Genomic DNA, 13,076 nt, shown 5'->3' on the forward strand with positions numbered 1-13,076 from the left:
GTAAGAGAAGAAACCAGTATCATGACATGAAGAACTTAACATTTAGAGTCAGGTAAAAGCTTTATTTGCTTGGGCTCCAAAATCACTGCGAACAGTGACTGCAGCCATGAAATTAAAAGACAGTTGCTCCTTGGAAGAAAAGCTATGACAAACTTAGACAGCATATTGAAAAGCAGAGACATCATTGGGCCAACAAAGGTCCATAGTCAAAGCTATGGTTTTTCCAGTAGTCATGTACGAACGTGAGAGCTGGACCCTAAAGAAGACTGAGCACTGAAGAAATGAGGCTTTCAAACTGAGGCACGGGAGAAGACCCTTGAGAGCTCCCTGGAGAGCAAGGAAATCAGTCAGTCCTACATGAAATCAATCCTGAATATTCATTGGAAGGAATGATGCTGAAACTCTAATACTTTGGCCACCTGATGCAAAGAGCCAACTCATTAGAAAAGACCCTGATGCCGGGAAGACTGAAGGCAGAAGAAGGGGACAACAGCAGACGAGATGATTAAACGGCATCACTGACTCAATGGACATGAGTTTGAGCAAGCTCTGAGAGATGGTGAAGGACAGGGAAGCCTGGCGTGCTGCAGTCCATGGGGTCACAAAGAGTCGGATGCGACTGAGCGACTGAACAATACCCCTGGACCATCCAGACAAATGGGATACCCCCTTACTCTGCATTTCACTGCTAAGGACCCGGTCCTTTGATCTGAGTTTAACTGACATTTACAATGCCTGATGGAACAGATACATAATGAAATTCACTGTCACATTTCACCATAGGTATAATGCACATGATATAAACCACTCTGAAAAACTCTCCTTCAGCTAAAAGGTTATATATGGTCATCAATATCTTTTCAAATTCTGTTTATGAGGGAACAATGAACATACTGTATGACATATACGAAGCAAAGAAAAACAACTGCCATATAACTTTAGAAGAAGCCTGCTTACCATCCTGCAAAGGAGAGAATTCTGAGTTGCTCTTCTGCCTGGGTGGTGTTAACAATACTGCTGGCTCAAATATATGTCCTGGAAGATTGCTGGCCAGGTTCCCACTTTCTGGAGGGTTTGGCACCTGAGACAGTTTGACAGGCAAATCTTCCTGTGGGAACTCAACCACGTCTTCTCCTCTGAACATCAATGGCACGGATACACGAGCATTTACGGCTGGGTCCTCTGAAGATGAGAGGCTATTAGTACTCAAAGGAATTATGAGCACACTTCAGGTATTTAGACTTAGGTGCATTTCCACAGAGGGCAAAATCACGTGGCCTCTGGAGCCTTCATTTTCTAGTCCTTACCCTCACTGAGCAGTCACTCACGGGCCAAGCTCCTGTGGTGCCAGCACTGGGAGGAAGTGGCTATTTTGGAGAAAAGCATTGCCCCTGAAGATCTGCCCTTGCCATTGAGTTTACCTCTTGCAAGTTAAATTTTAGAGTCAGCCACTTCTAAGAAAACACTCCTAAATACATAAAACTCTTTCTATACAGAGACATGCATCAAAGCAAAAAGCAAGAAATGCTCAGTGTCCTATTAAGCCTACAGCAGAAGGGTTTCCCTGGTGGCTCAGACGGTAAAGCGTCTGCCTGCAATGCAGGAGACCCAGGTTCAATTCCTGGGTCAGGAAGATCCCCTGGAGAAGGAAATGGCAATCCACTCCAGCACTCCTGCCTGGAAAATCCCATGGACGGAGGAGCCTGATAGGCTACAGTCTATGGGGTCGCAAAGAGTCGGACACAACTGAGCGACTTCAATACAATACAATACAATATGATGATGGCACACGGGGTGAACAAAGGCTTTGAAAGCATCACCATGAATGAACTAAGGTCATGAATTTCTGAAATTCAGTACTTTTTTCTTCTCAAGACCATCTCTTCCCCTCCCAAACCGAGGGTTCCCTAATTAAATGTGCTGGCACTAAATTCCCACATGTCTAGGAAGCTAGTTGTGCTACTTTCTATTTGTGTGACTTTATTAAGTTACCAACCCTCTCTCCAAGCCTTAGTTTTCTCATCTGAAAAATGGGGATAACAATGACACCTGCCTCATAAGACTGAGTGAAAAATTCTTTTGAAAATTAAATGAGAGCTATATTATGAGAATTAAATGAGATAATACATGTAAAACACTGTAAAAGAACCTGGCATAGAGCAAGTATCCAATAAATATTAGCTGGAATAATTATGGCAAATGTAATGATGATAATGCTATCTATCCGTGAACAGACAATAGTTACATATAGATTTACAGTTTTGTTTCCTCTGAAAGTATTTTAATGCCCATCTGGAATAGTAAGATTATTATTCTCACCTGGATTATCCATATTTCTCTGACTTGTGGCTCTGCTTTCTAAGGCCTGACTTTCTTTGTTACTTATCACAGGACAGTTTTTAATGGCATGTGTGAGTGATATAAGCTGCTCATCTGTTGTGATCATGTACTGCTGAAGTCTCGCCTAAAGAAAAATGAACAAAATAATATCATTGGCTTATCAGACAGCAAATCACCTAGGTGTGTATATCTACATCATTGTTTTAAATACTCTAGGAATTTCAGACTTTTATTCATATACTAAAACCATGCATTAATGAAAATATATAATTATAAACATTTTCGTAAATTTCTTGTTAGAAGGATGGTTAAATAAATTATGGAATATTATTAGTTAATAAATACACTGCTACAATAATAAGAATGAACCTTTTCATAGGGCTTTCAATTTATAAAATCTCTTTTATAATAGATTTTATACCTATTGACTGATGATGATACTTACTGACTCTTAAGCTACCTCAAAAGACCAAAGAGGAAACGCAACAGGATATTATTCAGGTATTTAAACTGATAAACATAAGCATTATAAAAATGTATGGTAATGTATATAAAATAGTGTTGGTGTTGCTGCTGCTGCTGCTGCTAAGTCACTTCAGTCATGTCCGACTCTGTGCGACCCCATAGATGGCAGCCCACCAGGCTCCTCCGTCCCTGGGATTCTCCAGGCAAGAACACTGGAGTGGGTTGCCATTTCCTTCTCCAATGCATGAAAGTGGAGCCGCTCAGTCAGGTCCGACTCTTAGCGACCCCATGGACTGCAGCCTACCAGGCTCCTCCATCCATGGGATTTGCCAGGCAAGAGTACTGGAGTGGGGTGCCATTGCCTTCTCTGATAAAATATGTATATATGTATTATATATTACAGTTGACACTTGAACTAGACAGGGTTCCAGAGGCATCAACACTCTGTGCAGGGAAAATTCATGTAAAACTACCACTGGCCCTCCATATTCAAGGTTCTGCATCCATAGATTCAACCAGCCACAGACTGTAGTACTGTAGTACACACATATTGAAAAAAACTTCACATATAAGTGAACCAGCACAGTTCAAACAGGTGCAGTTCAAGGATCAACTGTATATATACAAAGAGACATACATAGCTCCAATATGAACAGACATTTGCTAAATGTCAGGTGTGGTCAGAAGTCAGAAATATTATTAACAGGACTGTTGAATGATATATAGCAAACATTTTTATATCTGTCCAAATTTTTCCCAAAACCCACATCACATATCCAATAGCTCACTCAACATCTCCATGAGGAACTCACATAGGCTTCTCAAACTTAAAATACAAAAAAACCAAACTCCTCCTAAACATTCCCACCTCATCAATAACAACTCCATTCTTCTAACTGCTCAGACAAAAACTCTGACTCTTCTTTCACATCTTCTCCTTCACTCCATATCCTGTCCATCAGCAAATCCTACTGGTTGACTTCAAAATATATTCAAAATTTGGTTACTTTTCACAACCTATCCCACTTACAACCTCAACCAAGCTGCTGTGTCTCACCTGAATTATTCTGGACTCCTGTCTGTAATATTCTGCTTCTGTGTTTGGCCACCTACAATCTAGTCCTACACTGCTCCCAACCTGCACCCTGGAGCACCAGTACAGACTCACGGGGGCATCACAAGACATTTTTAAATTCTCAAGGAAACTGCTGATGCTCAATATCTGCCAGGTACTGGTGACCTACTAGCTTGAAGTGTTCACAGATTCAACATTAGATCAAGATACACTCCTTTTGATGATACCATATCTTCCTAAGGCTGAGTTTTCAGTAGCTGCTATGCTAAAAAAGGAACACTGCATAAAAATAATTATGAAACAGGAAATAAGAGTGATGGTGTTCAATATGATTCCAGGCTATGAGAAGCTGTACAATGCCCAATAGGTATACATGTTCCATTAGTAAATAACTGTGGTTATTTAATCATGAATAAAAAAATAAAAGACTTTTTCTATCAGTTTTCATGTATTTTTTTTTCACACAGCATCTAAGTTGTTGATGCACAAATACTTACTGAGTTGTTTGACACTAACTACTTAATATATGGAGCTGCTGGGTATTTCTTTGGCCTAGAGGTGTCCTGAGACACTAACGTCACCATAAACAGACACAGGGTGGTGATCTCTGATCTAATCTCAAAACAACCGCCCAGAGTGATTCTCTTACAACTGAGTTAGATCACATCTCTGCCCAAATCCCTTTTGTGGTTTCCTATTTCATTCAGAACAAAAGTCCAAGCCCTCACCCAGCCTGCACGGCCCTGTGATCTGACTTCCCTGCTCCTGTCTCCTGTGCTCCCTCTCCCACCTCCCTCTCCGCCACCCTGGTCTCCTCGGTGGCTTCTGAGCTCAACAGCCACGCTCCCACCTCAGGACCTCAGCCCTCGCTGCTCCTCTGCATGAGTGCTCTTCGCTCAGCTACTGGCAGGCTCGCTCCCTCATCTCCTCAGACAGACGTGTCCCGTCCCATTTATACTCTCCCATCCCAGACACTTCCCATCCCTCTTACGAGCTTTGTTTTTCTTTCTAATACATAATAACCATCTAACTAACAATATACTTCACTTTTTAGGGGGCAAAGCTTATTTAGAATGTAAGTTCCTTGAGGACCAAGATTTTTTGGTCATTCACTACTCTATTTCCTGCACCTAGAACAGTGCCAGATACACAGTAAGTGCTCAATAAAGATTTGCTGAACATATTAGTACACTTTGAAAGTGCCTATCTTCCTAAGACAATGGAAAACATATGCTCACACAACTGGGGCTTCCTAGGTGTCACTAGTGGGAAAGAACCCACCTGCCAATGCAGGAGATGTAAGAGACATGGGTTTGATCCCTGGGTCAGGAAGATCCCCTGGAGGAGGGCATGGCAACCCACTTCACTATTCTTGCCTGGAGAATCCCAAAGGCAGAGGAGCCTGGTGGGCTACAGTCCACAGGATCGCAAAGAGTTGGACACGACTGAAGAGACTTAGCATGCAGGCACATTCACACAAATACTTGTACGTGAACGTCCACAGCAGCATTATTCATTCATCAGACACAAAAGGTGGAAACAACTCAAATGTCCTTCAGCTAATGAATGGATAATCAAAGTGTGGTAGAGCCCAGACTAGAATATTACTGAGCAAGAAAGAGGAATGCGGTACTGACACACAGGACAACAACGATGAACCCTGAAAACATGATGTGCTGTGAATGAAGCCAGACACCAAAGACCACATATTGCATGATTCCCCTTAGATAAAATGTTCAGATCAGACAAATCTATGAAAACATACAGCAGATTTGCGGTTTCCAGGGGCTGAAGGGAGTAGAGTGAATGATAATGTGTGTGGAATTTCTCTCTGGGGTGATGAGAATACTCTGGAGTTAGATAATGGTACTGGCACAGAAAAAAACACCAAATTGCACACTACAAAAAGGTGCGTTAAATGGTATGTGAACTATATCTAGAGTCTGTCATATAGAGTGAAGTAAGTCAGAAAAAGAAAAACAAATATATTGATGCATATATATGGAATCTAGAAAAATTGAACTGAAAAATATATTTGCAGGGCAGGAATAGAGACACAGACGTAGAGAATGGACTGTGGACACAGGAGGGGAAGGAGAGGGTGGGATGAACTGACAAAGTAGCAGTGACATATATATGCTACCATGCATAAAACAGCGAGCTAGTGGGAAGCGTGCATGGCACAGGGAGCTCAGCTCAGTGCTCTGTGATGACCTAGAGGTGTGGGATGGTGGGGGTGCGAAGCAGGCTCAAGAGGGAGGGAATGTATGCACACATACAGCTGATTCTTGCTGTACAGGAGACACCAACACAACACTGTAAAACAATTACACTTCAGTTTTAAAGAAACTCGATGTGAACTATATATCAATAAAAACTGCATGTCTTATATCTAATATCCATTGACACAAACACAACTTGTCTGCTACTGATTAGGTTCCTAGTCTCTTGTGGCTGATAAATAAAAGTATCAGTAATTATTATAACCACTGTTTGACAAAAAGATGAATAAAGATACTATAAACAACTTTAAATGGCATATATTATAGGAGGGTTCCTCACAGGGTATCCTCTGTTATTTAAAAATGAAAAGCAGCTGTCATAACACTCATTTCACATATTGGATAAACCACTATAATATGAGTAGTTATCATTTAAACGTAGATTCTGTCTTTCTCAGTAAATATAAGTTTCTTAAAGACAGGATATTTCTTCTATACTAGTTATAATTCAAGTTTCTACTATAGTACCTCCAATATAATAAATAGTCTTGAAAAGTTACTGTTGAGGATACTAAAGAAGTGATAAATAATCACACCAGCACAACTAAATCAAAGGCAACTAGAAGAGAATCTCATACATCTGTAAAGATGTTTTATACGACTAAACACAGAAAAGTTTGGGATCTTATCTAAATACCTGGGTAGCAGTATTTTCTTCTCTAAGGAAAAGAACTTCAGCTGTCAGCGCATCAATGAGCTCTCGATGATCACCTAATGCTTGTTCCAGTCGCTGCCTTGTCTCTACTTCTTTACGCAGTTGGAGCTCACTCTACCAAAAAAAAAAAAAAATCAAATAAACTCCCCTCCATAGCATCACATGTTGCAAACTAAAAGTTTCTAATCAAAGCTATCAAAGAAGAGAATACTTACAAAGTATATATTATGTGACAGTAATAAGAATTAAATATTTTATTAAAAGGTTTATATTTCATTAACATGTACTGCTTTATCACCTTCCTTTTAATATAAAACAATGAACAGAATGATGTGTAGAATCAAACAACTACAATTTTTGTAGAAGAGAATGGAAGGAAGTACATATACCAACTGCTAGAATATATGTAGGCCATCTCTAGGACAGAGTGATAATGATAGTTGGCTACAGGAAGTAAACATGTTAAGTGAAAGTCAGGGGTAGGAATTAGATTTTTCACCATGCAGTCTTTCATTATCTTTGAATTGCATACCATGGTAAATGTATCCCCAGTTCAAAAGTTAAGTTTCTTAAAACATAATTAAAAATAAAAAACAGGTTTAAATGATTAAGCTTCATAAAACAAGTGATTAACTAAAACGTACATGCTTCTAAGCCTGTAATATGTTCAGAGAGCCAAAAGTACACTTCTAGAGATTCCTAACCTATAGATGTAAGAATGTTAAGACTGTCACAAGTCTGACAGTAAAACAAATCTGTAAAAAGCAAATTTAGATAGATCTCCACAAGATGGTGAAGTAGAAGGACCTGAGCTCACCTCCTATCATGAAAACACCAAAATCACAACTAACTGCTGAATAACCATCTACAGACAAAAAAGATATTCTACTTCCAAAGACAAAGAAGCAGCCACAACAGGATTGTAGGAGGGGTGCATTCATGAAACAATCAAATCCCATCAACTCTGGGTGGGCAACCCACTAACTGGAAAATAACTATATCACAGAAGTTCTCCCACAGGAGAATTCTGAGTCTGACATCAGGCTCCCCAGTCTGGCATCAGGAGGAGGAGCCCCCACAGTATTTGGCTTTGAAAGCCAGTGGAGCTTGATCACTGGAACTGCACAGAACTGGGAGAAACAGAAGTGTCACTTTTGGAGGGCACAGGCAAGGTATTATGCATATCAGGACCCAGGGGAAAAAGCAGTGACTTCATAGGAGCCTGTGCCAGACCTACCTGCTGGTCTTGGAGGGTCTCTCAGGGAGGCAGATGGTGGCTGTGGCTCACTGTAGAAACAAGGACATTGGTTGTGGAGGTACTGGGTATTCACTGGTGTGAGCTGTCCTGGATGCCACCACTTTGATGCCAAGACCTAGCTCCACCCCACAGTCCGAAAGCGGCAGTGGTGGGATGTCTCAGGCCAAACAACCAATGGGGCAGGAACACAGCCCCACCCACCAGCAAACAGGCTGCTTAAAGTCTTCCTGAGTCTACAGTCATCTCTAAACACCTTGACACAGCCCTGCCCACCAGAGGTACAAGACTCAGCTCCACCCACCAGTCCCTCCCACCAGGAAACCTGCACAAACCTCTGAGAAAAGCCTCATCCACTAGGAGGTAGACACCAGAAGAGAAACTATAAACAAGAACCCCCGGGACCACAAACACAGAAAGTTAAACAAAATGAAACAGCACAGGATTATGTTCCAGACAAAGGCGTAAGATAAAGCCCCAGAAGAACAGCTAGGTGAAATGGAGCTAGGCAATCTACCTGAAAGAGAAGTCAGAGCAATGGTAGTAAAGATGACCCAAGACTTCAGAAAAAGAAAGGAGGCATGACTGAGAGGATACAAGAAATATTGAACAGAGAGTCAGAAGATACAAAGAATAAACAGAGATGAACAATATAATAACTGAGACGAGAAATACACTAGAAGAAATTAATGCAGAATAAATGAGGCAGAACAGACAGGTGAGCTGGAAGAATGGTGGAAAGAACTGCCATGGAAGAGAATAAAGAATGAAAAGAAATGACAGTTTAAGAGACCTCTGGGGCACACTAAATACAACAGCATCTGAATTAAAAACTTGCAACAAACAAAAGCCCAGGACGTGATGGCTTCACAGGTGAAGTCTATCAAACATTTAGAGAAGCGTTAACACCTATCTTTCTGAAATGATTTCAAAATCTGCTGAGGAAGGAACACTCCCAAACTCATTCTATGAGGCCACCATCACCCTGATACCAAAACCAGACAAAGATCCAACAAAAAAGAAAATTACAGGCCAATATCACTGATGAACACAGACACAAAAATATTCCACAAAATACTAGCAAACTGAATCCAACAATATGTTAAAAGAATCATACACCGTTAGCAAGTGGGATTTATCCCAGGGATGCAAGGATTTTTCAATATCTGCAAATCAATCCTCATGAGATACCATGTTAACAAACTGAAAAATAAAAACCATGATCATCTCAACAGATGCAGAAAAAGCTTTTGTCAAAATCCAACATCCATTTATGATAAAAACTCTTCAGAAAGCAAGCACAGAGGGAATCCTACCTCAACATATTAAAAGCCATATATGCAAACCCATAGCTAACATCATACTCAACAGTGAAAAGCTGAAAAAATTTCCTCTAAGATCAGGAACGAGACAAAGATGTTCACTCTTGTCACTTTTATGCAACATAGTTTGGGAAGTCCTAGCCATGGTTATTAGAGAAGAAAAAGAAATAAACAAAATCCAAATTGGATTTAAAAAAAAAGTAAAACTGTCAGATTTGCAGATTACAAGATACTATACACAGAAAATCCTAAAGATGCTTGGAGAAGGGAATGGCAACCCACTCTAGTATTCTTGCCTGGAGAATTCCATGGACAGAGGAGCCTGATGGGCTACAGTCCATGGGGTCACAAAGAGTCAGACACAACTGAGTGACTAATACTACTACTATATGTAGAAAATCCTAAAGATGCTAGTAGAAAACTGCTAGAGCTCATCAATACATTTGGTAAAGTTGTGTTATATAACATTAATACATTTCTGTACACTTACTATAAAAAATCAGAAAAAAGGAAACTATTCCATTTACTATCACATCAAAAAGAGGAAAACACCTAGGAATAAACCTACCTAAGGAGACAAAAGACCTGTATAAACCATAAGTCACTGATAAAAGAAATTGAAAATGACACAAACAGATAGAAAGATATACCATGTTCTTGGATTGGAAGAATCAGTATTATCAAAATGACTATACTACCCAAAGTAACCTACAGATTTAACGTAGTTTCTATCAAGTTACCAATGTCATTTTTTGCAAATCTAAGACAAAAAAATCTTAAAATCTGTATAGAAACACAAAAGTCCCCAAATAGCCAAAGCAATCTCTTCTAAAACATATTTGGCTGCACCAGGTCTTAGGTGCAGCATGCAGGATCTTCACTGCAACACAGGGATCGTGCAGTGCCCTCTCTAGTTGTGGCAAACAGGCTCCAGAGTGCACAGTTGCAGTAGTTGTGGCACACGGGCTCAGATGCTCTGCGACATGTAGGGTCTTAGTTTCCCAACCAGGGATGTAACTCACGTCCCCTGCATTGCCAGGCAGATTCTAAACCACTGGACCATGAGGGAAGTCCCTAGCCAAAGCAGTCTTGAGAAAGAAAAATGGAGCTGGAGGAATCAGAAAAGAATTTTCCTGATCTGTGTCTACAGATCACAAGTATACCACTCACCAAGCTGAACTGAAGTGGGTGGAGCAAGCAGAGAAAAGAAGTAGAACGAGGACATGATTAGTAGTTTAATTAATCTATAACTGCCAAACAGTAATATTAACTATTAGCACAAGATATAATTATCTTTATAGCAGATTGACCTAACTAATTACCGCTTAGTTATTACCTATTTACCAAACTAAAATCAACACCACTTATCTGGCATATCGTTATCAGGATGTAGAGGAAAATTAAGAGGATAAACCCTTCCAACAGATAATCCAAAGCTGAGGCATTTTAAACAAAGCTACTCAAATTTGACAATACTTTATTTGGAGAATGCAATAATTTAAGTGTAGAGGGGAAAAACCTACCCAATTCTGCCATCAGTTTACTGGAAGAGTAGACGCTAATTAACCTTACCTCTTTAAGGTACCGAACTAGGCGACAGAGTGAGCTCACGAGGGACAGGGTGAAGCCGGTGAGACCCTGACTGTTTTGGAGTCCCTGGACCTCGCGGCCTGTCCACCGTTCGTATTCTTCTATTTCATGTTCCACTTCACGTATCATGTGTTTGAGGACATCCAGGCTGGGGTTACTGCTACTTGGTAAGTCTGTGGAGGCAGTGCTGGCTGATAACACGCTACTCTTCTGTTTGGAAGGAGCACGTGAATCTGGTTTTCTTTTCACTGATAATGACAGAAGTCATTCTCCATTAAGACCAGGAAAAATTAAACTACAAAAACGTCCGACTGTTGCTCACAATTTATAAAAGATTTTTTTACAGAAGGTATCATCATTTTCTCACGAAGAATCTACACTGTTTAAACCAGATTTATACTATCTGTAATAAATGAATGAGAATCACCCTTCTAGAGTTACATGGAAAAAAAGGAGGCACTAAATGGCTACCATTCAACAACCTCTTACTCTGCGCGATCTGACTGGATGAATTTGAGAGACATGTACTAAGAAGCTAAGATAGCTATATCAAGTTACATAGTTGTTTTTTTTTTTTTATGCTTCCAAAACAGAGAATTTATTTTATTTATTTTTAAATGTGTATAACCTCCCCATCCCACCCCTCTGTAGGTTGATACAGAGCCCCTGTTTGAGTTCTCTGAGTCATAATAACCCATTTTGTCAATTAAGAGACTGAACCTTTATTTAGCAGCTGTTTTTGCTTCCTTGAGTTTAGCACCTGTCCCACAACATAGCTTGAGTCTAGAGTCTCAGTAGCTTCTTCAGGTTGAAGCCTCGTATGGATTCTCTTAACAGCACTGGTAGCATTCAACGCAGCTACAATTCCAAAAGAATCTCAAATGAACCACAAAAATATTTTTAAGCATTTCAACCAACAAGTCAATCAGTATTTACCAATCAGGCTAAGACAGTGAAAACCAAGTAACATTCCTTTAAAAATTACTGGGTTCAAGAAAGAAAGTAAGCTACTACTCTGGGAGAAATAATGCAGTGGGGGAACCAAACCTTTTTGTTCTCCTAATGGAGAAGCAGATGATGGAGTTCCTGAAGAGGCTGTTATTTGTGACTGTGTTGCTACTTTCTGCTGAATATCAGTCCATAGTTTATTAATTAACTCAGAATTTTCTTCCTTTATTTGGTGGAGAAACCTATAAATTATAGGACAACAAGTTATGTTAGCATTAGTAAGTACTATCATTTAACTTGTTCAACTGTTTACATGTTTGATGTGAAGAAACATTTAATAATTCATAATCAAAGAGAAATATGTTTTGCTTTAATTTACAAGGTAAGAACTAAAATGCCAGTCTTCTCGATGTTAGAAGGTACTGTTCATCTCCCCTCCAGTTTCCTAGCTAGGAGGGCTCCCAAAACAAGAGTGATCTGCCCTTTCTGAAGTTTTGTGCTATAGGCTCCATCCTCCCCTCTCTTTCTCTAGAGAAAGTACATGGTTTTGATGAAGGAGCTGGTTCTCCAAGCACAGTCTCTGCTCATCACTTAAGTAAAGTGACTGGAGCAGATCCTGCCCCTGTGTGTCAGGGAGGCGGGAAGAAGAATGAGAAGAGCTGCAGTGCAGGGGGTGAGAAAGAGGAGCCTTTGCTGTAATCATCTTTATCAGTGATAAAGCTGATTTGTCAATCTCTAGTTGTCTGATTTGTTTGCCTATTTCCCAATTGGGCTAATATTTCAAAGGGGAGGGTGCTAAAAATAGAAACAACCCAAATGTCTACCAGCTGATGAATGAATAATAAAATGTGTTCTGTTCACACAAAAGAACATTATTCAGTGGTAAAAAAAAAAAGTGAAGTGCTAACACACTAGAAATATGGATGAATCTTGAAAACATGTGATGGACACCAGACACCAGAAAATTAATACAGATTTTGCTATCGAGATATGGAGTGCTGACACAAAAGATCACATTTTGCATGATTCTATATAGAAAATGTCCAGAACAGGCAAATCTACAGAGATTACAAAACACACACACACATAATCATTTAATAGATTAGACTGTGGGGTGAAAGGTTTGGGAGAAAATGGGATCTGA

At 39.9% G+C, this 13,076-nt stretch overlaps 1 protein-coding gene and 1 non-coding gene across 7 annotated transcripts in view; one reads left to right on the forward strand and one right to left on the reverse strand.

The window, feature by feature from the left end:
- Window positions 1-13,076, reverse strand: part of SPICE1 (spindle and centriole associated protein 1) — a 62,188-nt gene that overhangs the window by 10,891 nt on the left and 38,221 nt on the right. For all 6 annotated transcript variants that reach the window (XM_069553532.1, XM_069553523.1, XM_069553515.1 and 3 more), the window contains 6 exons: window positions 12,032-12,174; window positions 11,705-11,842; window positions 10,967-11,232; window positions 6,800-6,931; window positions 2,320-2,464; window positions 958-1,182 (listed from right to left, as the gene is read on the reverse strand). In XM_069553532.1, coding sequence (XP_069409633.1) covers window positions 958-1,182; window positions 2,320-2,464; window positions 6,800-6,931; window positions 10,967-11,232; window positions 11,705-11,842; window positions 12,032-12,174 — 1,049 coding nt within the window. The remainder of the gene's footprint in view (window positions 1-957; window positions 1,183-2,319; window positions 2,465-6,799; window positions 6,932-10,966; window positions 11,233-11,704; window positions 11,843-12,031; window positions 12,175-13,076) is intronic.
- On the forward strand, window positions 1,562-1,634 carry TRNAC-GCA (transfer RNA cysteine (anticodon GCA)). The gene has a single exon. It is a non-coding gene; the product is annotated as a tRNA-Cys (tRNA).

This window comes from Ovis canadensis, chromosome 1 (genome assembly GCF_042477335.2).
Source record: "Ovis canadensis isolate MfBH-ARS-UI-01 breed Bighorn chromosome 1, ARS-UI_OviCan_v2, whole genome shotgun sequence".
In the NCBI taxonomy this organism is placed as follows: Eukaryota; Metazoa; Chordata; class Mammalia; order Artiodactyla; family Bovidae; genus Ovis; species Ovis canadensis.